General features: G+C 41.3%; 2 protein-coding genes across 3 annotated transcripts in view; one reads left to right on the top strand and one right to left on the bottom strand.

The window, feature by feature from the left end:
- The window catches only part of LOC121958652 (retinol dehydrogenase 13-like), a 67,463-nt gene that overhangs the window by 36,842 nt on the left and 4,695 nt on the right, over window positions 1–25,926 (top strand). Inside the window, exon 1 of one of the 2 annotated variants that reach the window (XM_042507729.2) lies at window positions 24,744–24,928. The exons of the other annotated variant lie outside the window; for it this stretch is intronic. Coding sequence (XP_042363663.2) covers window positions 24,864–24,928 — 65 coding nt within the window. The 5' untranslated portion in view covers window positions 24,744–24,863. Of the gene's footprint in view, window positions 1–24,743; window positions 24,929–25,926 lie in introns of those variants that run through there. 2 annotated transcript variants of the gene reach the window in all.
- sbk1 (SH3 domain binding kinase 1) lies at window positions 909–19,814 on the bottom strand. The gene is made up of 4 exons (XM_042508319.2): window positions 18,983–19,814; window positions 9,824–10,065; window positions 7,044–7,246; window positions 909–6,527 (listed from the first exon to the last, which is right to left on the bottom strand). The coding sequence occupies exons 1-4, from the start codon at window positions 19,018–19,020 to the stop codon at window positions 5,700–5,702; spliced, it is 1,311 nt and encodes a 436-aa protein (XP_042364253.1). The 5' UTR covers window positions 19,021–19,814; the 3' UTR covers window positions 909–5,699.

Here is a 25,926-nt window from a genome sequence, read left to right as displayed (position 1 = left end):
GTACGACTTCAGAATAACAATATCCTAGATGTGGTCCAAGAGGCAAACACAGTAATTGTCTTTTTTTCATTCATGTTTATGTATCATTTTGTTAATGTGCCTTACATGGACATTGGTGGTGCATTTCAAGCCATTTTATTTTATTTTAGCACATTTTTGTCCTGCTAATTTGTCGGACTGCTTATCAATGGACAGTAGCTTTAGGGACTTGAGGATTGAGAGAGAGAGTAGAATAAATCTTCAGAAAACATCAGTAGAACCATAGCCATTAATTCTTTGGACTGGTCTACCTAGAGCCTCCATTTAATGCTTCCACTTTTTGCCTCAACCTGAGTTCAGCATCTTCCATCCTCTCGGCTTCTGTGCTGTAGCCCTTTAAGGGCAGAGAACAGGCTATCACAAAGGACAAGCTTCCACTCACTACACAAGCCCTGTGTGTCATGGTTGACCTTTCCTTTCTCTTGCATTGTCTGAACTGATTAGGTTTTCTCAGTGGCAGATACACCACAGCTTACCGCCACTGTCTTAGCTCAGCCTGATAACAACTTTAGCAAACTCCTCCACTCTGACACAACAGCTGAGTATGATAACTGTTCTCTCTATCTTCACTGCCATATTCCAACCGTCCTTGAACTCATTTGCTCTTTGAGGGCAGCAGATAACTCCTATCTACAGATGTGTTAATTGGGCTTTCAGAAAGAAGTCGGCATATTAAAATAGTCTGGGGGTTTTGCTGGCAAAATCAGACCAAAGCCTCTGGAAATCACATGTGATTCAAGTTGACCTTCATCTAATGTGCAGTCTGGGGACCATACAAAGCTGGGTGGAATTAGCTTTGCTACACTTGCAAAAAAAAATACCACCACAGTATTTCTAAGTACCCACAGAAATACCCTGGAGCCATAAGATGTGGTGCATAAATTTATTTCAACATATATTAACATTTTATTTATGTATTCTTTTTCTTGTTTTGTTAAAGACACAGTACATACAGTATTTACATTAGATTCTACAACAACACTTGCTGGCAGAAAACAGTTTGATCATTGGATCAGGATAGACTGGGTAAATGGAAGGCTACTCTCCAGAGCTTCAGTAAAATTTGATATATTTTTGACACCTCATCATTAAACTTGACAATTCCTGTCATAACAGTCCATGAGAAACAGCATTGCACATTGCGACAACTGATAGCAGTCTAATGATGCTAATGGCTATGATGTTTAACAAAGCTGCAGCTGCTCACGTCAAAATACTGCAACACTTAAATGTCCAGCTGGGAGCTACACGTAATCCGATCTAAGAACCCATCGGTTATCATTTTGCAGATGGTGTAGCCTCTAGGAGCATGCATGGATGTATAAAGGGAAGTGGATACAGCGTTGGGGGCAGGACCCTTTGGCACATGAAGCCAAAACAAATAGATTTTCAGGTATACCCAGATCTTCCACATCCATGAGCCCGTAGAGCAAGCATACTAGTGTTTTGTTTAACTCCACCTTTCAACCACTTTTGTGTTCGCTCACATGAATGATAGTATGAAAAAAACTATGGATTTGGCAGTTGATGAATTTTACAACTTTTAGGATGTAATGATTTAAATAAGGGCTATTTCATGTTTTGTCTTTGGAGTTTCATGTGCCTCAGAAAAAAAATTTGCTGATTAACAGACGTCTCTTTGTAATGTAGGTCTCTAAGAAAAAGTTTTTTGGGGGCCTCGTGGCATCACGTGAGGGACACGGACATTGTAATTCCATGGTATAGTGACAATGTCAAATTGGCTTCAAAGCTCAGCACTGTTCCTGGGGGCTTCAGGGCAACCGCCAATATTTTAGGGATTTGGTGTTACCAGCAAATATTGAATATTCGGGCCAAGCCTTCGTCTTCCATGTGCAGGTCATTATTAACAGTCTTATCAGCAACTTTTTGTAGATGTTTTAGGTCCAGACAACCTTTCAACTATTCTCTATAAACATACCTGCAACATAGATGTTATAAATAATGGACGTTGCTACCGTGACGTCACCCATAGGTCTGTGGACTTCTGTTTTGAAGCCTTGAGTTTGGCATTTTGGCTGTCACCATGTGGGTTTTTAGGAGCTAGACAGCCTTAAATATGTGTCTTTAAATATGTGTAACTTGGACCTTAATAAAATGTAAACAGGTGAGTTATAAAGAAACCCCCTGTACAGTTGTCATGAATGTTGATATTAGCTATAGAGACCAAAAATGTTTTTTTGCACCAGGCTGTAACAGTTGTATAACAGTTCCATACATGTTTCTAGGATTTAATGACATTTCTAGGATTTTAGGACATTTCTCAGCTCTATTTCGATGTGTAATATATAATGTGTAATATATGTAATATAAGGTGCACAGGTGCGCTTATAAGGTGGGCGGTTGGGGAGGTGGATGCCTCCCACAAACAAACGACTTTTGTGTGGGAGTCCAGAGATTTCATCTCCTGTGTGGATGCAAAGTTTTTTCCTACACTTAACGCTGTGCCTCTTCTGGCTAAACCAAACCATCCGTGATGCTGTTGCCTAATGCTAACCATCATAACGGTCTGCATTGGTTTCCATGTTCTGTTTCGTAAACATAAGGACCGTGCTGAGTCATCCCACCATGTGCATTTGTTGACATCACCGTAACATCTGTGAACTGGCTCATAAAATACAGGAAAATGTGACATCCAGTATAATAAGCTAAGCAACTGTCATGAGGAGCTGAGGGCGACTGGGAGGGAGGCTGGTTACCAGTTGTTTGATATGGGCACAATTAGACTTGATTTTCAAGAAGAGGACAGAAGGCAAACCAGAGGAGCACAGGCACTGTCACTATAGCGACAGAGCTGATGGGCTGTCATGGGAGGAAATAAGGAAAGTGAGGACACATTCCCACACAAACACAGACACAGGCACGCACACACCTGACTGACATAACAGTAACGCAATTCAAGCAAGAAAAATGATGGTAATGAGCACCCACTGAAGCATTCACATTGAAGATACTCTGATTTTTAGTTGCTCTCATAATTAGCCATATCTCTTTGGAAGCTGAAGCAGAGGGCTGGTCAGGGTCAATCATCAGTGCGGAACATCAATCGCTGACACAGAGGTCATCCCTGCAGACTACAAACACCTGGGCTCTGCTTTTCGAGGGATATATTTGGATGAATTCCCACAGAGAGACAGGGAGATTTAATTAAACACGAGCATAGCGGGTGCATCAATGAATTCTGAGCAGTCGGGATTGTGTGTTAATGTTGCATCTTGATAATCAAATATTGGAACACCTTTTTGCAATGCCAGTAAATTAATTTGCAAAGGCGTCGACCTGCAAAGCAGCCCCTTGGTAGATTAACTGATTGAATGAAGACAGAATGGGCTGTGTTCATTGACAACCAGGAAGCACAATGATTTTACACAGGAAGTGGATGTTGCTCATGATAAGGCGACAGGAAAATGCAGAAATTAGTGTTGTCCACTATCCAACTTTTGGGTCATAAATGGGTCAAGAGAACTTAAGATAAAACTAAAAAATAATTGAAAAAGACAGCAGCAGCTGCTACAATGTCATACATTTAAATAGGCTCATGATCATATTTCTATATATTTAATGTGTCATTATATACTGTACATTCTGTCATATTTTGTTGCTACATACAGTGCATTGCCTTGACAGTAACTGTAAAACCCCTTTCCCTGTTGTAGAAAATTAGTACCGCTACATAGATGAACTACCTGATAATACGGTGCACTTCTAGAAATATCAAATTATTTACAATATAGAGTCATAGTTTTCACCACGTCCTTTACAAAAATCTTGTGCTTTAGCATTTGAAACACATACATACACATCCGAACACACACAGCAGGTAGAAAATAAACAATAAAAAGACATTTCTTCTCACTCTAATTTGATCACCACCTTTTTTTCTTTCCACTCAGAAAATGTACAATCCCTGTATTATTTTTTGTTCCACTGGAAATGAATGTCATCAAGAGCAGTTCAAAAGTGGCAGATTCAGTCAGTGTTTTTCAGCCAGTCAATGGATTTCCATTAATAATAAAACAAGAAGTGGCCCACTGAAGTGTCCTGAGGTGACGCCTATCTCTGAGAATATGTCTCTACGTCTAGACAACGACATGAAAAGACATCTCATACAAACTGCTACATAGAAGTTTCTTTTTTCTTCTTTTTCTCTTTCTCTTCAGAAAGACTTTTATGCATTGGAAGTTGGCAGGAAGTCTGACAAATGAATGAAGTTGCGTAGATTTGCCCTCAGATCACCGGCCTCCAACTGATCACCAAATCAGATGAAGTTTTGGCCTCCCCGGAGCTTATGGGGTATTTCCACCAGGAAGTCGGTTCAGTTCAGTTCGGTACACATTTTTTTGCGTTTCCACTGTGAAAAACACTGAAACCATCCCTATTTTTGGTCACCCTTCTGCTTGAGGTACCTAGCACACAGATCTGTTACTAAAAGGTGGAGCTAGAAGCGCTGCAGTCTGTTCAATGGTCAGTACAGAATCAACACTCTGTGCTGAGTTAACCACTGTTCATACCGCGCAAAGTTTTTCATATATTAGTGAACTATAATTGCAGCAGCTGAGGACTGAGAAAAAAATGATTTAATTCACAGGGCCAACTGCCAGCAACTTTTAAGGTGGAACATTTACTTGTAATGTTACTGAATGCATGAGTTGACGACATGAATCCATCAACACACCTTAAATCTGCGATATGACAGTTTGACGTATCCATTTGTTTTTATTGTCTTTCTTGAATGACATACACTTTTAGTGATGAGTAGATCTATAAGGGTTTAAGAAACATATATTAATTTCGACCAGATTATGTGAACTGCGTATATTCTAAATCTCACTTAGAGAAAAACTTGACAGAGTGTTGTTCCTATGTGCTTGGGCAGCACTTAACCCCTGCTCTTGCCTGACAAGGAGTCAATGCACAAATCCGTTTTCATGAATATCCCACTGCAAGAAACTCTGACTCCAGCCTGCAGCCCCATTCTGTGGAAGATAAAAGAGTGCTGACTTCACTCTGTATCACCAGTGAACATGGAAATATAGCAAGCGCTGCTGGACGGAGCAGTGAGTGACAACAACCTCGCCCACATGTAAGAGTACTGTCTGCGGCGGAAACACTGCACAGATCTAGGTTCTAGGTACCTGTTCTTGGTGTTACTTTTGGTTTCAAAGGTACTATACCGAAATCCTTTGATGGAAATGCAGCTTTATATTCTAAGATAAATAAACACTAATAAAGAGACATGACATAAACAAAAGTAGGGAGACGAGTGATGAGTGAAAAAAGACAGAATCTAATTATAGAATCATTAGCACCACCACAGTGAATGGGCAGATAACACAAATGTCTGGATGGCAGAATGAGCTGCTGAGAGGAGCCCACTCTTAAACGGCTTCTCAGCTTGGGAAGCAGTCTTTGGTCACAAATCAAAACCTAAACGGCGTGTGCCAGTGATAAGCTGTCCGAGTGTGTACCGCTGATTGATGATGTCCATTTTCCACAGCCGGGGATGTGATCCTGAGCTTCTCTTTCATGGTTAAAGTACCCCTCTTTTTTCACTGGAGTCTCTGTGGTAGTCATTAGCACCTCTTCACAGCTTGTTATTACTGTGAAAAGCCATCTAGTCTCCACTGCTAACATTAGTGTGGTCACACACAGATTTCAATGGCAGTTGCCATCACCATCTGGCTTTTGTTCTTGTCTCGGCCTGGAGACTGGTGCTGCCCAGACTCCTCTCTGGGAGAAAGCGGGTCGGACAGGACGCTGCGTTTGAGTGGTGCCGGGCGCAGGCAGGATGTTCCTGGAGGAGTAGAGGGCTCGGGGTGTCTGTGGGAGGAACGTGATGAAGTGGAGGATGAGGACGGCGTGCAACTGCCAGTACACACTCCCGAGCTTGACCTCTCACCTCTCTTGGCTCGACAAGAAGCTCTACGCCTTAGCTCGCTGACCAGCTCGTACTTGACAAAGCAGAAGACGTCTTTGACTCCACAGCGTTTTTCCGGCTCAGCAGCGAGCAGCCTCTGAAACATGCGCAAAGCATCGTCAGTGAAGCGGCGCCACTGAGACGGGTACATCCCCACAGGACACCCTGCTTTCTGCCAGCGTCTAAACTCCTCGTAGAAGGCATCGGCCGGCAATGCCGCCTCCCAGGGGAAATTGCCTGTCAGCATGCAAAAGACAAGCACGCCGAACGCCCACACATCTAGACTGGTGGTCACAAGGAAACCCTCGGCACGGCTGGCGCGGCACACCTCTGGCGCTGTATAGGGGATGGTGCCACTCACTCGCTTCACACGGCAGCCAACGCGTCGGGTCATACCAAAATCAGCCAGTTTGATGCGGCGGCACTCACGGTCAAACAGGAGCACGTTCTCAGGTTTGACATCCCGATGCACCAAATTTTTACTGTGCATAAAATCCAGTGCCAAGCCCAGTTGCTGCATGCAGCGTTTGACCATTTCCTCCGGCAGACCCACCTGAGAGAAGGAGAGAGCGGAAGGAAGTGTTGGAGAAATGAAGGCAGAAAAATAGATAACTTTTGGATTAATGCAATCTAATAGATGCAGTACATTGTGTAGGAGGTGAGACTATGGGAGGTGATTCCAGAAAAGAGCTTCATGGTGAGTAGGTTACAGTAGCCCACAGTTAAAAGTTGTTGATGGTTATATTGAGTGTTGGATTGAAAGCACAGGGTGAAAAGTGACATGAAAAAGGAAACTGGAACAAGAATCTGACTTCTGAATCCATTTTTTAATGCAACCATTTTTAATGAGTCTTTAGAAGAACCTTGAAGTCAAACACTGCCTGCACATCAACTGGAGTAGCACTAAAGCAAAGTGAGAGCTCAGCGCAGAGAGAAAACCGGGACGAAGACAAGGCTTCGATCCCAGGAGGGCTTGTTAAAACCGCCGTGTCTGAACATGGCGGCTGATTGGAGCAGCTCCGGCTGAGTGAAGATGGTGATTGGTTGAAAGGCGGGATGATAGCTTTACCTGTGGGGGGATGATGTCGAAAAGGTCCCCAGCTGGGGCATATTCTTGTCCAAACACGTAACTGTCCTCCGTCTCAAAGAGCACGTCCAGGACTTTGATAATGAAAGGGCTGCAGCTAAGTGAGCCTGTTAGACTGTACTCCCGCAGGAAACTCTTGAGCTTCGTCTTATTCTTGGTAACGAACTTCAGCGCCATTTTGGTGCCTGAAAAAAATCAGATGGAAACATGTAGACAGAAAAAAATTAAAGGGAAACATGCGTGTTTTTTAACCCAGACACTCTTTTCGCATATTTTTGTGACTAGTCAAGATGAGAATTTTGTTTCAGTCCAAAACCAGCAAAACCGGCTGCAATGTAATCCCTACTGGCAGTTGTACACCGTAAATTAGGAAAAGGGTTTGTAAAAGGGCTTGTTTTTGTCATTGAAAGGCTCAGATTGTTACTACAGACAAATATAACGTTTTCCTTACCTTTCACTGGTTTGTTTGTCATTGTGACCAAGTCTCGCTCAAGGAGAGGACTTGTTCTGAAATCCCACTAGAAGTGGCTTGTAGCAGGAAAAAGAGTGGTGGAAGCATTAGTGACAGTTGGAGAGAGGACTATCACGGAGAGTTTGTTGCCCGAGTACAGAAAGCCTTGCACAGAATTATCTGAATTATTATCAACGTCATGGCTGAATATTTAGCTAATTTCGAAAAGGTGGAAAAGTATGTGTGATTTCAGAACAAGAGTTTTCCTTGAGTGATACTTGTGGCTTGTGGTGCGCTCCATTTGCACAAGGAAGTCAGAATTTCTGAGTTCCCAGTTGGAAATTTCAACTGGAAGATACTTCACCAACTCTGACCTCTAAATCCGAGATAGCTGCTCTTCTCATCGACGGTTTTGAAAGCTGTAGTAATATACTGTTTATTAGCAGCTCTGTCCTATTTGTGTCTCATTAAAATAGTCGTACACACAGTCGATCCTGTCCAACTTCTATCTGTGGAAATGTGGCTACCATGTTTGTATGCACAAAATGCAGCGTCATTCATTGTTATCAACTGGTATTGCTAGCAATGGCTAACTTGGCTTGTACTGGTATTGTTTTCCAATTTGTTTTACTAGATTGCAATCAAGGCGGATGTAACATCATTCCCAGATTCAACTGAGGTATATAGGATGCACCGTTTTTGTTAGTGTGTGGTTACACACTAACAAAAACACCGGATCAGCCCAAAGTAAGGAAAAATGTTTCATTTCTCAGTAGGGTCTTTTCTGTAATGTTGTCAGACACTTCTGATACCAAGCTTAGCCTGTCAGTGGCATAACCAAGCAATTTAATTGACGTACATAAATAAGGCACAATTGGCTCTCTCACAATACTAATCCAGTTTAAAAAATTGTCTCTCCATTAGTCACATTAGACACAAAAACATGGCAGAATAGAGTCCAAGTTAAAAAAAAAAATACTGGTTTCCCTTAAAGCTCTTGTGTATTGCCCCTGTGTATCAAATAAGTACTGCCAACATTTTACCATCCAAAACACTAATAGTGTTATCCAAAGTGAATTTGGAAGTGTTACCTGACACTCTAATGGAGCGGAGAGATTCCCAGCAACCCTGTCTTTGTAACAGCTGCTACATTCATTCATATAAACATGTAGAGTGAATGATCTCACCTCCATTACACACATACAGCCAGCTGTTCGGGATCACGGCTGCAGATATGCAGAGTGCGCACACAGCACTTTAAATCTCTGCTGGCCTCTCAGCCTACTTTACAATGCTTCATTATACCACTTTCACACTGAGCCAGCTCTCTAACCTTGATTTTATTACAACTAAAGATTAAACAGAGAACCTAAAAAAAATCTGTTAACTGCTTAAATTAATGTCTCAGCACTTAAGACTTTATAACACGGTGATCTGCCTTAGCTAGTTGTCCTCAACTGAGGGGCATGCTGGCATAATGTGGAGATCTAATCAATCTCTTTTTTTTGTATTTAAGCATGTTTAGATGATGGACTGTCAAGACCAATCACTAAATATGATGGACAACACGTCTCCACTTCCATTTCAGTGTACAAAAAGTAACCAAAAATGTCCCAGATGTGGCCACTGCCAGCTTGCTCTTGTGACGTCATTTGGAGACAGAGGCTGCGGTCGAATGCCTCTTTCTGCTTAGGAGGGTTCCTAACTGAGTGAGATGAACCGGAAGTACCTGCGCGGCTGCCATGATAAGAGCTGTTTGAATTCTCCTAATATTAAGGAAAGGTGCATCAGTGCTTCCTTTATAATCTCCTTTAGCATAGGATACACTGGAGCATCCTTTACCAAAGCAAAGGAGAGAATCCATCCCACAGTTCTTTGCAGCAGCAACTTTTAAAGTGATGCGCAACAGCGGCCTCTATTTGGGGAATCAGCAGTTTTATTACATCACAGATCACTGTATCACACACACAGCTGTCAATCATGATTTCAAATACCTTTTTTGTATCATCAAATAACTAATTAGAAATGAACTTATCAGAAAAATTAACACGTGAACATAAATCAGCTATTAAGAACTACCTGAAATGACAGAAATTTATTTAATGTGTACATAAATTTTTTAGTTTTGCCCGTGTCCTATCCGATAACATGGAGGGTGTGGGCTTTATAACCTATACTGCAGCCAGCCACTAGGGGGCAATTTGGATGTTTTGGCTTCAGTTTTGGAAGCTGTCATGTTGCCCATCATTATATACAGTCTATGGTCAAGACACACTAATAAAACAGGGTTAAAAGATAAAGACCTACTCACCCTGTGTGCGGTGTGCCACCAGGTCCACCTTGCCATATGTGCCCTTCCCCAGCTCGCGGATGTGCTCATATTGTTTGTTTACATCTGCTGCCGACAGAGAAGTGATAGCCAGGGCCTGCATGTCCTCCACGGGCACCCCTCCGCAGTACCCCATCTTGGATGTAGGTGAGCCCCCGCCGCTGCCAACCCGTCCCGGCCCGGATGGAGAAAGAGACAGGCTCGCCTTGACGCTGTGGGGCAGACTAAGTGAAAAGGAGAAAACAAACAGTGCATAGAGTCATGTTTTCCTCTGCTAGGATGATGCAAGTTTTGTATATGAACGTGTTTATGACCGAACGCTCTTATCTTTATATTTATTAGTACCCGTCCATATATTCTTGTCAGTACATCGTGTCCCGAAGGGTGGTTAAATCAGGAAGGCTTTAACAGACCTTCATTTCCATACAATCAATTCAGGGATGGCGTCAACAGGGGAAGTGCTTTCAGTAAATGTATTGGACTTCATGCTGTCCCTGTAGATCACTCTGGCCAGCTTTCAGATATGGCTGGTCTCAGACAGCACTTACTGGCAGACAGCTACAGGAAAATCAATATGACCAGGTAGAGAGACTAACAAATGGAAACAAATGGAGGGAGCTGACAGCTCTGAGGTATATACATGCCGTTGAGGCATGCCAAAGATCATCTCTGAAGTCATCATGGTACGTATACATTTTCCAACGGCAGAAACAATCAGTGAAGCTGTGAGAAAATGGGTTTCTTAGTTTTGCCTGGAAAACACATTTGGTTTGCACAGCGGTTTGCTCCACAGTATGTATTTCGGTCAAATTGCTGAAGCTGAAAGAAAAAAAATAATACTGCAACAGAAAAGTTATTGCTGATTTTCAGAAGTGCCAAGTTTGAAATAGGTCAAAGTGATCCTAGGAGGGAAAATACAGCTGCTTTAATTGCATGCTCCAATGGAGTCGGGCACACAAAATGTACCAACTGACAACAAATTAAAAATCAGAGATGAGTGACTGTGCAGGTGAGCCTCTGTTACAGTGATTGAGCGAAGCTACTAAACTGTACAAAATGGACCTTTTCAGCAAATGAAGTGGATCACACTAATGATCTTACCCATTGTTTCTGTTCGACCTCCCCTTTCCTGCACACACAATCAAATTTAATCATCCAATCATGCACAGCACGAACACACATACGCACACTAATAGGCATCAAATCAGCGCAAACAATTTTGCTGATGGCCTTTTTCATCCATCATTCAAAGGAAACTGCTTTGCTCTTTGTTCTTGTCTCCCTGCAGCCAGTTTCTCAGCACCACTGCTTTAAACGAGAGCATCACAACGTGTCTGATTCGACTGACAGTTCGGGGGGCAAAAAAAAAAAGATTGCTGCATGGCAGCAAATGTACAGTTGAAAACATGGTACAGGAGGTTTTGTTCTGAAGGTGTTGAGGTTCCTCTGCGATCTTGTGGGAGGCGAGTGATAAATATAGCTATTAGACAGCGAAAACTAAAATAGGATGCGACCATTTGCAGCCTCGTGTTCTTGGCTCGTCGGTCTTTGTCGAAGAAACACTGCAAATAGAAAGTGCCCTGTTTGCCGTATGCATCTCTGTAGATAACACTTGCTTCTTGATTTTATCATAAGCATGGGGATGCTTATATAAGAGGCTATGAATATTGTAGCCCACTCATTCTGAGCGTGCCCACTGTATAGCCTTCAGCAAGTCAACACAAAAGTTGATCATTATCCAGATCAGTCCGTGATCCAGGTTTGGTGATTAAACATTTAAACAGGACAGACAGACAGTACATTTCCTCTGACCGCCCACCCTCTGTGGCCCCATCGCCTCTATGAGCGAAGCAGAGCGAAGGGAGCACTTGTTTACTTCTTCCATTCAGCTCCACGGGCAGAATGTGCAGCACTCCAGCATGGATCTTAATCACATTACTCAGCTCCCACAAAGACAAAAGCACCCTCCCCGCCCAACAGCGCAGGATGCTTTGCACTCATTTCCTTTGCAGAACTGGATTAAGAGTCCTGAAATGTGATGAGTGGTTGGGGGATGATGATGCTGTAAATGTGAACCAGAAACTGCAGTGTAGAGCCCCGGAGGTGTGGGGATGAAGTTATGTTCGTCTCTGGGAGATGATCGTGTGTGTGAGTGTTTGTGAAGTTCTTGTGTATCAGTCGCACAGTGACACTCTATCAAAGGCCCTTTGTGTTCCCACCTCTGAGAGGGAGCAGCTGTGAGCCTCCACACGGCTCAGCATTCGTGCTCGACCACAGCCGCATGCCCCGCTGATCTCCCATGCTGCCCTCTGCTCCTCTCCTGTCCTCTCAGGCGGCTAAAGACAAGGTAACAGCAGCACGCTCCACATAGAGATGGAGATTTGTCCTGACACATTTTAATGTCTGTGGGTTTTTGAGCCAGTCCCACTCACTGTCAATCATCTGTGAGTCTTTTCAAACAGATCCCTGGGCATGCTGCTCACTTATTCCTGTTATGTTTGTGTCACTGTTGTTTAGGTAAGACCTTGTAACTTCAGTGTGATTTTTATCATGAAAAATAAAGAAAATAGTCAAATAATAAACTCAAAAATGCACTGTCTGAAAAGAAGCCTGTATTTTTTTTTTTTTTTCTTTTTTCAAATTCCTAAACAGTGGAGATGCAAGACTTACGCTCAGCAGCAACAATCTGTTTTCCCGCCTCTAATTTCCTCTAAAATACAGATTGGCAATCTTGCTCCATTTAGCAATTACTCAAACAGAGTTGAGTGCATTCGCAGTATAACCCTCTTAAAAACCAGGTTGTTCCCAGAAAAAGGCAAAACATCCAGTTTCACGTTCTAATAAGCACAGCGTCGGACTGGAAACCTGTTGTGGCTGACTCCGTGAGATTAAACTGCAGAAGCAGTTGACCTTTTTTCCTCTATAAACCCGTAGCTGGAGACGAGAACAGAGATTCATTCTGTAATGCGGCTGACAACTGTGTCTCTGGTCACAGAGTGTCTCTTAGCAGCCTCAGGGTGTGACATGCACCTTGTCCAGTGTGGTTAGCCTCTGAACTCTAAGGGTTACACTTGTGACCTCAGGTGTTACTGTTGACTTTGCAAAGCTTTATTTTTTGTGACTTTTCACACCAGTCCGAACCTATGGCTGAACCAAAGTGTGGACCTTGGTTATTGTCACTTTGGATGAATTTTATTCGGTTTGTTTTGGTTTAACATTGCATTTATGTGAGTGACTGTGTCTCCCTATACTTGACATTGGTTTGTAGAAAGGCTCTCCCATCCCCTCATTTCCCCTCTCTCTTATCCTCCCTGAAAATAACTGCAAAGTGTCAGCGTTTTTGTGTATTTTTACCAACTGACTCTTTATAAATTCATCTCCACTCCCAACGTCCTTACAGCAGCTCATTTTGTATTGTGAATGGTTACATAGTAACAGGTGGCACCTTGTTTGGTAGCCTCGACCAATAGTATTACATTTTTTGCTAATATTCGACAGCCTAGCTTCCACAATACTCCAACAATGGCGAAAGCATGACCCAGCCTACTCTGCCTCTGATTAGCTCACTGTAAATTCTGACAAGCTGATTTCACTTCAAATAAGCTTGGAAACCGATTGCGCTGAAAAAGGAAAGTAAATATAGCTAGTCATCTTAATTTATGTTTACTTTTCATCTAATTGTTGAGTTTACTCAAAATTGAGCCTTGTTTCCTTGATTTCGTGAAGTTGTTGCAACTTAAAAATGACAAGTGAAATTCACAAGTGTTATCAGCTACAGTTTACCAGGTTAGTCTGACTTAACTTGATTATCACAAAGAGGATTTTGCCAATGATAAAGTTAGGAGATCTGCGAGACCTGTTTCATTAACATGTTTACAAAAATACAAATATGACTGACTAGTGCTCAACCAGCAAAATAAAGATATATAGCACAGTAAAATTGGTTTACTGATGTTTTTAAAACTTAGAAGGATTGATTTAATCAAACTTGTCATTTTTAAGTTGCAACAACTTCATATAATCAATTAAAGAAAATGTAATTAAACCTAACAACTGCATATAAAGTGAACATAAGTTTGGACTAATAGTCATATTTACTAATATTTTTCAAGGAAATTTGTTTCCGAGATTTGTTAAAATAAAATCAACTTGTCAGATTTTACATTGTACCAACCTCACTCCTCAGGCCTAAAACCAACCAAGCCAAACAATGAAGGCAACCAGGCCATCAAGGGCAGAGTAGGGCAGGTCATGCCTTTGCCATGATGTACTTCTGCATAATAAATAGCCATTTATTCTGTTTGGTATTGTATTTTTGGAGCAATAGGCCCTCAGAGCAATGGGTGTTTGTTTTCAGTATTGCGCTGTTGGACAAATGGGTTGTCGGTGCAATGGGACATTTTTCGGACTAATGGGTTTCAGCGTAACAATGTTCAGTCCCTGTTTGTTCTCAAAAGACTAACTGTGGTAAAAATATCAATGCATTATTTTGGGAAAAAGGTCACGCAGGTGGACAAATGTCTGTGATACTGTCATGCGACTGTCATCTGGGACAATAATTGTGTATTCAGAGAGGCGTCCCTGTGTAAAGTATGAGTGATACAGTTGCGATGAACTGTGACATGACATTGATGAGCACATTAAGACTTCACAGAAGTGAGGTTCAAACATGAATACAAATTTGCCTACAGGTGATGAGCTAAATAGAGTGAAAGATGAAAATTTGGACATTAGAGTTTATTTTGCACCTGCAAGTGTATTACAACGCATTTATCGGCAGGTTTACACACATTGTTTGCCCTTTTTAGTCTAGCCTTCCTTCCTTCTCTCCTCCTTCTCTCTTGTGTGTTCCAGAAAATGTAAACAAGGGACTAATGAAAGAAATAAAAAGATTGCTGAGCCTGTCTCACATCCCTACCTCTCTCCATTACTAATGGATTAGTTGCTTTGCTCCCGGCAGAAGAGTCATTATGGGTGAAGACTGATCTCCTGTGTCCAATTTACTGTCAAAATGCCCAACGTGTCTTGCCTCTGGGTCAAAGTGAAAACAGTGAGTGAAATACAGTGTGACTGATGTGGCCTCTCTCGCTAAGAGAAAACAACTGCATGCAAAGACACGCATATAGGCATATTTTTGTCCATCTGTCTATCCCTCTCCTTGTTGTCTCTGTGGATGGGTAGATTAAAAACAAATGACTGTGATCTAAACAATCTGTCATTCGATCAAAAACAAAATGCTTGTGACAGCCAGCTGCAGTCAGAACCCTCTGTTCCTCGCTCAGGCATAAAAAAACTGAATCCTCTTCCTCAGACAGAAAATCAGAGCCGGTGAGTTCTTGGGTTTAATGCCTCCGCCAGCTCGCAGCTGATGAAACCTCCTGCTGTGCTGTGATAGGTGAACCAGTGGCCTAGGCCACGGTCACTCTCTTTGACAAATCACCCGCTCTCTTTGCCCGGCTGCCCATATGGAGGATCCCTGCTGGGACTGAGTCCTGTGTAACCCGTCCCTGACTTGTCTCGCTTCTACTCTCCTTCCCATCATCCCTCTCTCTATCTCTCGCTTGCTACTGTATGCCAAACATCCCATGGAGCTACCGCCTGCTGGCAGAAACACTGCCAGCCATTGGCCTCCTGCTGGTATGACCTAAACCCCTTGAAGGGACAACCCAAGGTTAAAGGGATCCAAACAAAGACTGAGAGTGGAAATCAGCTAAGGGAGGTCAAAGATACTGTTCAGGGGGCACAAATGACCATCAGAGAAAAAATGGGCACAATAATAACCCAGAGTTTGGGATTAAAGCTGGGGTAGGCAGTTCTTTGAGGGGCATCCCTCTAATAACTCTCTAATAACCTTTCACCATACTGTAATTCATGTGGTCTGACTTCTGCACTTCCTCTTGGTTCTGTCGTCAAGCTTCAAAAATCTAGCAAGTGACTACAGACTTTGGCCAAACACAAATTACTTCAGAGAAAGTGTGCAGATGAATGTGCATGTCCCTTCTGATTCAAGAGTGGAAAATCTTGTAGAAAAAAATTGTTATTCCAGCATGGGCAACAACTTCCTAAACCAAAAATGGAAGACAGTCTTAGCAAAAAGAGTCTAAAAGAGAGTCTGATAATAAATGTCCCAAAGATGTATAGTTTAGCTTTCTGCTAATGGTGGCTGAGGGGTCGCAGCTAATTCAAGTTTATTTTTTGTTGCTAACCACAAAATGTTAACTCAGATGGCTTTACGGGCCCACAAGTTTTCAAAGAAAACAAACAATAATTTTCATTGGACTGCCATTATCTAGCAACATCATGACCACAATCACAATCGGGATGATTGAAATGAATGATTAGTGCTCATATAGATTACTGCATGAAGCGTGTGCACATGACTGAGCTTGTCTGGTGCAAAGGTTTCACAGGGAGGGCAGTGCTGCAGAAAGAAGGCTGTATTTTCAAATCAAAGGTGTTGTTTTTTTTCCCTTTTTCAGAAAACTGCCTATCCCATCTTTAAGGCTTTGAGATTAGAAACTGTTGATCATCTGGTTTTGAATGCCGTCACAAACAATGTCATCGTTACTTTCGCTGTAACCATGTCCTGCACAAAAAAAAAATCCCACAGTGAAACATCACTGCAAAAAAGCTACAAAGGGAACATGCTGTACCTAGCCCCCAATCTCTCTCAATCCAGTAGCCTCAAGTTTCAATAGAGGGACTTCATGTGACGAGAGAGAGAGAGAGAGGGAGATTGCAGGATTGGGGAAATCCAGTGAGGAACTGAACTGAAGCATCCCTCCCTTTGTACCACATGCTGTAGACTGCGTCCCTTTGATGTCAAATACATGGGGAAATGTGACTCTATTATGAGCTCAGAAAATGGGGTCTAAGAGGGGGTGTGGCTAGATGATGTAAGAGCATCGCTAAGGAGGACATTGCTCCTTTTTTTCCCCTTCCTTGGACCATTTTGCCTGTCACTTCAAGGCAAACTAACAGTATATGGTGATTTGTTATCCCTCTAATATACTGTACAATAACATCCAACTACAGTCAATGCACTAATGGTGATTGCTGAGGCTGCAATTAACTCTCTCTCTCTCTTTTATATTCAAATATGCATCAATTGCATGACTGAGTGAATATTAGTCATTGCAGCAAAAACAAGTGTAGGACACAATGTTCAACACGAGTCAACTAAAGAAAAAAGAACATACTGTACAAATCAAACTTTGATTCACTAAATGATGAAAAAAAATGTGAATAACTATGATAGGGCTCATGGAAAGCGCAGCAAAAACATGACATATCACTTAGTCATACTATGAGCACACCCACACACACATACATGTAAACAGCATGAATGCTGATTGTCATTACGCAGCTCTTTTCTCACAAACATAATAGCAGGTTAGGATGCAATGCGCAGATATTAAGTGAAGTGTTGTTTCGTTATTTCCGCCCAGCAGGACACAGACTCATAAACAAAAGAGTAGAAAAAAATGTCCTCTATGTGCCCTAATTGGTGTTTGCATCCTGTCTGTTCTCTGAGCAGCCATGTTTTTCTATATTGCCAGAATGTGTCTGTTGCTGAGTCTGATCTCCTTTTAGTAAACTGATTACAACGTTAAGCTGTCTTTTTAACCCCATTTTTCCAGTATTGATTGTAAAACATTGTGTTATATGTGTTTTTTTTTTTAGTTTTGTGTCAGTATAAGGGGCTTTAATGGGTTTAGCTGCTGTGTATATGCCAGCTGTCAGACTGGGTCATTGTCTGAAATTTGCTATTTCCTTATGAAGCTGTAAAATTGCCATCTTTTAATTTGTTGGCTGTAGTGACAGATGTCCCTTTAGTTTGATCTAGTTCTGCAGGTCACCCATATATGGCACATTTCTTTGGACTCATAGGATGATTTCGCCTAAATTAAAGTTGGAGAATTTGAAGGACTGAGGGACACAGGACATTTTGAGTGTCAAACACTTACTTTTCTGCATTGTAGCAAATTTTTAGGCAACTGTTTGTGCCTTTTCTGCATCAGTTTAAGGTGGAAATTATTTTTATTTCATCAAAAAAGAAGTCTTCTACTACTTCACTGCTTATTGGAAGCGTGGCTGCGGCAAATGCACATGTTGTACATATTGGAGGGGTCTCATCCCCTGCTACCGACCAAAAATCTACGCCTCTCTAAGATTTGTTTTTTCAGATCTGTTATGTTTTCTACCATTGTCCTGTATGATGATTAACTCTTAAATCATTCTGTATGTATAAAGTTTTACAGTGTTTGAGACACCTGCTCCAGGTAAAGCAACTTTGACTCAAATTTCGGGTTAAACTACTCCTCTAAAGATCCCAACCGTTACAGCTGCTTCTCTCGATCAAAAATGTTTGTGACAGCAGCAAATCCGTGTGTGTATTCGCTGCTGTTGCCTTTCATTCAGAGTCCATTACCAGCCTGCGAGCTTTGCTTTTATACAGGGTCTGCTCTATCAAGTCAGCTGCTCATTTGAATGCATTAGACGGCATTAACGATGAGATATCACCTGTGTGCCCTGGACAAAGTATAAAAGTGCCATTAAAAGTGGATTCCCCCGGATGCCCTCGCATCCATCTAGCAAATCACAAAAGCAAAGTGGGAAACAAATAGGTGAGTGATGTGGGTGAACACAGGAATTAAGTCGCAGCTCAACCATTAACTCTAGTTAGAGTTAATCATAGCCTACAGCTCCTGACAGTGATGCTTTATTATACATTGGGCAGTTGTGTATTATTCATATATGAATATTGTCCCTGAGAGTGAGTCAAGGTTTGCACCACACACAGTTACTACAGAATTAAAATCAAATAAACTCTTAAAATAATGATTAGTTTTTCTGACTATGATTTTGTCAGGTCACTACATTAACTTATGATTGTATATAAATGATTGTTTGCCTTTATGATCTATGGATGCATTGCTGCTTATGTTTAACAGTTTGTGTCTTGTGCTTTGAATGTATTATTATTATTATTATGACTATTAAAAAATGCACAATATTACAAAATAGAAGACCCAGGCAATAACACACATTTTCAAACCCTTATTTTTTTTGGCCAGCATCAGCTTTCAGACTGACCCGGTTTCAGGCACCTCAGGGTGCATCTAGGTGTTACTCACTCACCTGCTGGCGACCTGTCTCTCTCCTCCATGGTCCTGCATCCGCTCGGAAAGCAGAGCTGCTGCGCTCTGCTCCGCTCTGATCTGCACGAAACTGATGAATGGATCTCCTCGTTTCAAAGTTATCGATAGCTGCTGTCAAAAAACAAACGAACAAAATAACTGTCCAGGTCCCTTAAATAAAATCTCAAAAACCTTGCACGGCTGACAAAGCTCGGCTGAGATTTCGTCGTTGTGCTTTGCTGCTCGCCCGAGAAGATTCCCGTCCTGTTTCTGGAAGATGCTCTTCAGTTTGTGACTTTCTTCGGAGGCGGATTAAATCAAAGCATCATCAGATGCTGGAGGCTGAGATGAGGACACAGGCTGGGATCCCTCCTCTGAGCACCCACCATCTCAACCTGCCAAGCAGCGGGAGGAGGGTGCGTGTTTATCTTTCGCTCCTCCAGTGGTCCGCATGACCCAGTTCAGCACCACACACACACACACACTGAGACGAACCCATTCACTCGCATCCACGCAGGGGGCTCAGAAACAAAAAAACCTGCGCTCTCTGCAGCGTGCATGGACCAATCTACATGTTCCCATCAAACTCAGCTCTGCGCCTTGCTCTCACTGTCAGTCTGTTTTGTCCGTCGGTCCGGTGGGACTCTGGGTTTGAGGATGAGGAGGAGGAGGGGGGGGTTGGTCTCAGATATTACTCCTCTGCTGGTCCTACCAGTCAGCTCCCTCATTGTTCACCGTCTCCACCCTCTGGCAAACTAATACGCTCACGTGTTCCGGGTCCTAGCGCCTGGACGCTCCCCATCGATGCATCCATCCTCCATGAGCTTTTACTTTTGATTCATGCTTTGAAGGAACAAGCTGCTCCACTCTTGCATAATTCAACAGCTTATGGCCTCAAGTACTTCACGCGGTGACTTTGCCAACTGTCCTTATTAGGTAACAGCGAGGCAAGACTTTCAATTAATTCAGTGCCCTGGCAGCTCCCCTTTTACTGTACATGTTTAACAACAGGCCTCCTGCCAGACGTGTTTGCCAAGCAGAACAGATTGGACTGAGAAAACAGCATCGACATAACAGGGATAACCTTAATGCATCATCATCAAAGACCGCTGATCAGATCATGAAGATCAGGGGCGGAGCCACACGTTGTAAACACCTGGGGATCAGCCCAAACCTTGGGGTGGCGCACCCCCCGACTATTTTTTCCCTCATTTATGGCCACCATATGCACTATTTTTCAAACCATTTTAGATAACAGAATATCTAAAAATATATTCTTCATTAGGGGAAAACATGATTGCTGCCAAGATTTAAAATAAATAAATAAATAAATATTTCTGCAGAGCCCTATTTGATATCTATTTGTTCTCCAGCTGTCTGCATTATTCTGAAACCATAACACAACAAATGTTAAGGATGACTAATTTTCACTCCTGTCACCATGGATGGATTACTGAATAGGCGTACTGGGCACAGGCCCAGGGCCCCAAAGTGTAAGGGGGACTGCAAAGGAAATTGAAAGAGACACACACTATGAATATAAATAACTATAAAAGGGGGCCAAACAACTACAAAAAGACACAAAATAACTACAAAGACATAAAATTACCCCCAAGATGCACAAAATTACATCAAAGTGACAAAAAAAATGACCAAAACCTCCCCCACAAAATTACCCAAAAGAGACACAAAACAACCACAAAGAGACACAATACCACTAAAGGATGCATAACAACTACAAAGAGATGCAAAACAACAACAACAAAAGAGGCAAATCCACCATAACCTCTTTCTTGCTCGTATTGATGGGAGTTGGTGAGCTTTTTCCTTTTACGTGTCTGTGCCCAGGGGCCCATTGTCTCATGATGTGCCCATGCCTACCACCTAAAAGAAGCAAAAATTGTCTGATGTTACACTTTTTGGTTTTATTTAATGTAGGTGGGGTAAGACTTTGGCATTAACAACATTAATAATACTCATTATTATTATTGTTATTGTTGTTATTATTGTATTTTTTAAATCTTAAATATAAAGATCAGAAAATAGTTTTTTGTGTCTGTGTGTGTAACTTTCTCCCATCTTGAGCTCCCCCTAAATGCAACTCACATAATACATTTACAGGACCAACCTTTTTTTTCCACCCCTATCATATATTGTTTTTTCTTTCCTGTATATGCTTTTTCGGTCTCTTCTTTCCATTTTGCCTGTTCTCCCAGCTCAGATTTACATTGACGAGATGCAAGTCAGGCTCACATTTAGACTGAAGAGTGTCCAGGATCAGGAAGAGAAGACTGAGGCCTAAAAACAGTCAATACAGGGAAATATGATCTTCCTGTTTCCTGAAACAAAATAATTTGACCCGGGGTGTTTTAATCCTTGTTGGGGAGATCAGATGGATATTGAATAGCTGCATCTTCAGCATCTCTTTGAGACATTCAGGTGTCTCATGCTGCAGGCCAATAAGCAGCGAGGCGAAGACTTTCCTCTGGGTCATCTCCGGGAACAGAGCCGTCATAAATCATAGCGGAGGTCAAGCACCGTGAGCTGACAGCAGAGAGCAGTGAGGGTCAAACACACCGGGGGGAAACACCTCTGAGCTGTGAACAAATGGAGCATCGCTGCTCCTCCCCTCTCCTGCTTCAGACACCAGACTCACGTCCTAGTTTTTACTTTTTATGTGTCACCTCAAGTTTTCCACATCTCGTTGCAAGGGGGTGGCCTTGTTTTTCCGCTGTTCTCAAATTCATCTTTTTGAAGAGTTTACTTTTTGTCCTAGCTGCCCTACAAACTGCAGTCTTACAGCGGTGGGATACTTAGGGCCTCAAGGTGAGAGGGGAAGCGTTTGGACATACATGCCTTTTGTGGACCTCAGTGAAACTTTTATTTCACCCTGCTCTGTTTTTATAACAGAGTTAGAAACTGTGGGGGCGGCCGTGGCTCAGGAGTTAGAGCAGGTCATCCACGAATAAGGAAATTCCAGTCCGCATATCGAAGTATCCTTGGGCAAGATATACTGCCCTTCCTGTGTGACTGCATGAGAATGGATGCACCTTTGTGGCTCCCTGTGCAGTAGCCTCGGCCACCAATGTGTGACTGTGCTTATGCGAATGGGTGAATGTGACATGTGGCGTAAAAGCGATTTGAGTGGTCAGAAGACTAGAACGGTGCTACAAGTGCTTGGATGGATTACTGAATGAGGGTGCCGGGCACAGGCCCGGGGGCCCAAAGTGTCAGAGTCCCCGCTGGTCTTCCACCTGCAATATGTCCCTCAAATTAACACATACCAACAAGGAAGAGAAGAGACTCAAGAAGACTAAAAAAGAGATGCAGAGAAACTGCAAAGAGATGCAGGATAACTACAAAACAGGCAAAACAACCACAGAGACACAGACTGTCCAAAAAACCCACATAAGTACTTGAAAGAGACACAAAACAACAACGAGGAGACACAAAATGGCAACAAAAAAGAGGTAAAATGGCAGAAAGAAGAGGTGGTGACGACTTAACTGTGCCCAGGGGTGCATTATCTCGAATTCACCCATGGTTAGGACTATTTAAAACTACAATAGAACTAAAAATAACAAAATGTTAGGTATGCACAATAACATCGTCATGTCAATGGCAGATATTGGCTTTAGAATAACATTTTGGAATCAGCCAACATGCAGATTTCTGCCAATATCACAAACTGATTATCTTTTTTATTGACAAAGTGAACATGTACAAAACATCAGTCCAATCCACAATATTTTTCTTATTTTGCACAATTAATGAATATTACATTCACTGATAAGCATCATATCTTGTGTCTCGATCTGCAGGTGGGCCATCAAGATAAGAGTTTGCTTAAAACAATGTTAATTCCAATAAAGAAGAGACCTGATGATCACTAAAATTAGATGGAGGAAAAAATGTGGATATATCTATATTGGTATCGGTTATCAGCCAGATGTGTTGTTATATATTGGCATATCGAATATCAGCAAAAAATCCAATATCGTGTATCCCCATAAAATGTGCTAAATAAAAAGGATACATCATCAAAACGAAGAAACACTGAAAAGTTTAAGTGTTCATCTTGTGGTTACAAAAGCAAATTATCACCCACATTTACAGTCCTGAAAGTAGACTATGCTTTACTGTCAGGGCACGTCATGAACTCCTGTCAGTGGTTCTGTTAATTAATGATTCCTGTGAGAGCATTTTAGTTACATTGGTCATAGATGATCTCATCATTAGGAAAAGTGTGTGTAATGTCTTTAAATGAGCATGTAAAAAAGCAGTGGGTCTGTTTACTTTGAAAACTTTCCCCTGTCAATATTCCAAACACTCTGCTTTATGCAGAAAACCAATCCCACTAATCTGCATTTGCTTTGAACAGCAGGTACTTAGACTATGAACAGAAGAGAGATTTTCCCAATTCAGAGAACATGTGGAGTAACATTTAGGCAGAAAAAAAAGTTAAGTATTGAATTCAAAAGCTTGCTGCTGGCATACAAAGCTCTACACAGCCCTCACATCTCACACTAGGCGTGGTGTAACCCTCCAGCAGCCCCTCTCCGACTCTTACTGTAGCTCTGTGTTTCCTCTGCAGCTTTCACTCTTTCAGAGTCACCTGGCTCCCCAAAAACAGAATGACTCTGCAGTCACAACATCAGAGTCATTTCGCAAGTGTTTTTCACAACCCAAAAACAGAAACAGAAAATAATATCACCCTCTCCCACTGAATAGCTGAATAGTCCTCCATCCCTGGTGACTCACCCCAATTTTATTTCCTTCTCATGGCATTTAATTTCCAATATGTGATCACCGGGATGTTGTCATGACACCAAATGCAACAACTGTAAGGTTTAACAGCAGTTTTTTCCCCCCAGATTGTAATGTATCTCAGTATTTTAGGTGATAGTATCACAGAGTACAGTATGTACAATATGGAGTAGATTCCTTGAGCTTACAGCATTTTCATAAGCCCTTCAAAAGTAAAAGCAAGCCGTAAAATAAAAGCAAGAAATAAAAGCAACCAGCTGGAATAAACAGTAAATATGTCAGTTTAAAGAGTGACAGAAAACACACAATTCAGATATAAAAATACTCATCTTCTTGCAGAGCCTCTTATAGCCTGAGTGATTAAGTTATTTACAAATGTATTCATTACATTATACAGACAATGTTACAAAAAGTTTCCTTTTCATTTTATGAACTTTTACACATCCCTTTTGCACATTTCTGCAAATTAACAGCGAAGTTCTGTAAAATCCTGACATCATGCCACTGTTCAGTTTACAGTAATATTTTGTGAAGTACAGAACCAGACAAAACTATTAATTTTAAAATAAGTATATGTTAAAATAATGATATTTCTTTGGAAAAAATTATAGATTACTATATTTTAAACAGCAGAAAATTGCAATACAAAAAATAGTACAATTCTTTTAAAATTACATGACTGTGTGAAAATAATGTTTTTGTCAGGTAGATTCTGAGTTCTGGTTTTATAAGTATACTTAAAACCTTTTTTTCCATTTTTATTCAGGTACACACATATTATTGTAGCCTGTTTTAAAAACATATAAACATATATATATATATATATATATATATATATATATTAGCTGAAATGTGATTTCCTTCTCTTTCTTTATTCTTGATTATTGCAATATTGCTTTTACTGTGTTTTACTGTGACATGTGTTTCAATAGTGACTACAACTCCCACAATGCCATTGGGTTTTTTTCTCCTCGCCGTTAGTTGATGACGGTAAAAACATGCGCTTATAACCTTGTGCTGCAGGAGGCAGGAGTGTTGTCAAATCAGCAGTGAAGAAAAGAGAGTGAAAACATTATTTTGATGATATATTTTATCGTCAGTGTTATTCGGGAGTTATGAGTAAATATATTTTACCAGTTTCTGTTTTTGGAACAGTGTTTGGAGCTGCTGTTTTACTGAAGTGAGTAATTATATGTCGTAAAGCTTTATGATGTAACCGTACAGCTCTCACTGTGTTTGCTGCTGATATAAGTTTCGACTTAAAGCTTTGTCACAGTGTTGAACGCCTAATTGTAATGTAATGATACAGCACTTAACTACACTTTACCATCCAGCATAGTAACCCCACAAACAGCCTACAGCCTCCTCAGCTCAACAATGCTTTACAAAGGCAGCATTTAAAACAGAGTGATTGTATTGAATTAAATAGATTGCAAAGGTGTTTATGACATCTGTTTACTCATTCACGTTTTCTAAGACTTCAGGGAATGTTATGTTTTTCCATGTGTCATTTCACTTAATGACATAGGACAATGTGGCAGTGACATGTGAACAGTTATCTATAAGTTAAGTCCACAGGGTCCCCATGGTCATGACAGACATAGAAAAGACATCAAATTCAGTCATGGCCATGAACAAAACTGGACTATTTGGCCCCCCATTCTTCCCCCTCTTTGTGTTGTTTGTGCACTATTCCTGTTTTTCAATCCTAGATGTCCCAGAATTTGAACTCAAAATAAAACAAACAAAAAATGGTGTTTAATCTTTTGAAATCTAAAAAAAAAAATTAAAAAAAAAATGGTTTGATTTCACGATTGCACGGGGAGAAGACAGTGAGCAACTTAAAAATATGTGGATCAAAAAGTAGCAAGAAATTAGTAAAAAGTTACGAGAAATTACCTGGAAAAAGGGAGTAAAAAAAGAAGAAAAAAAAACAAGAAAATTTTCAACATAAAACAAGTATATATATATATATATATATATATGTGTGTGTATGTATGTATATAACCCCCCTCCCCTCTTTTTTAAGAATTATTTTTAGGTCATTTTCTTCTTCACTTTCTTCACTTCTACTAATTTATTGAAATTAGTGGGACATTTCTTGCCAGGTTGGTCATTGCCTTTTTTCCCCATGGTTTTAAAAGAAGTTAAACCAATTTGCTCAGATTTAAAGGGTTA

This window comes from Plectropomus leopardus, chromosome 19 (genome assembly GCF_026936395.1).
Source record: "Plectropomus leopardus strain MGB_pleo_1.0 chromosome 19, ASM2693639v1, whole genome shotgun sequence".
NCBI classification, from domain to species: domain Eukaryota; kingdom Metazoa; phylum Chordata; class Actinopteri; order Perciformes; family Serranidae; genus Plectropomus; species Plectropomus leopardus.
Note: the sequence above shows the minus strand (reverse complement) of the source record. Positions and strands in the feature narration are given on the sequence as shown.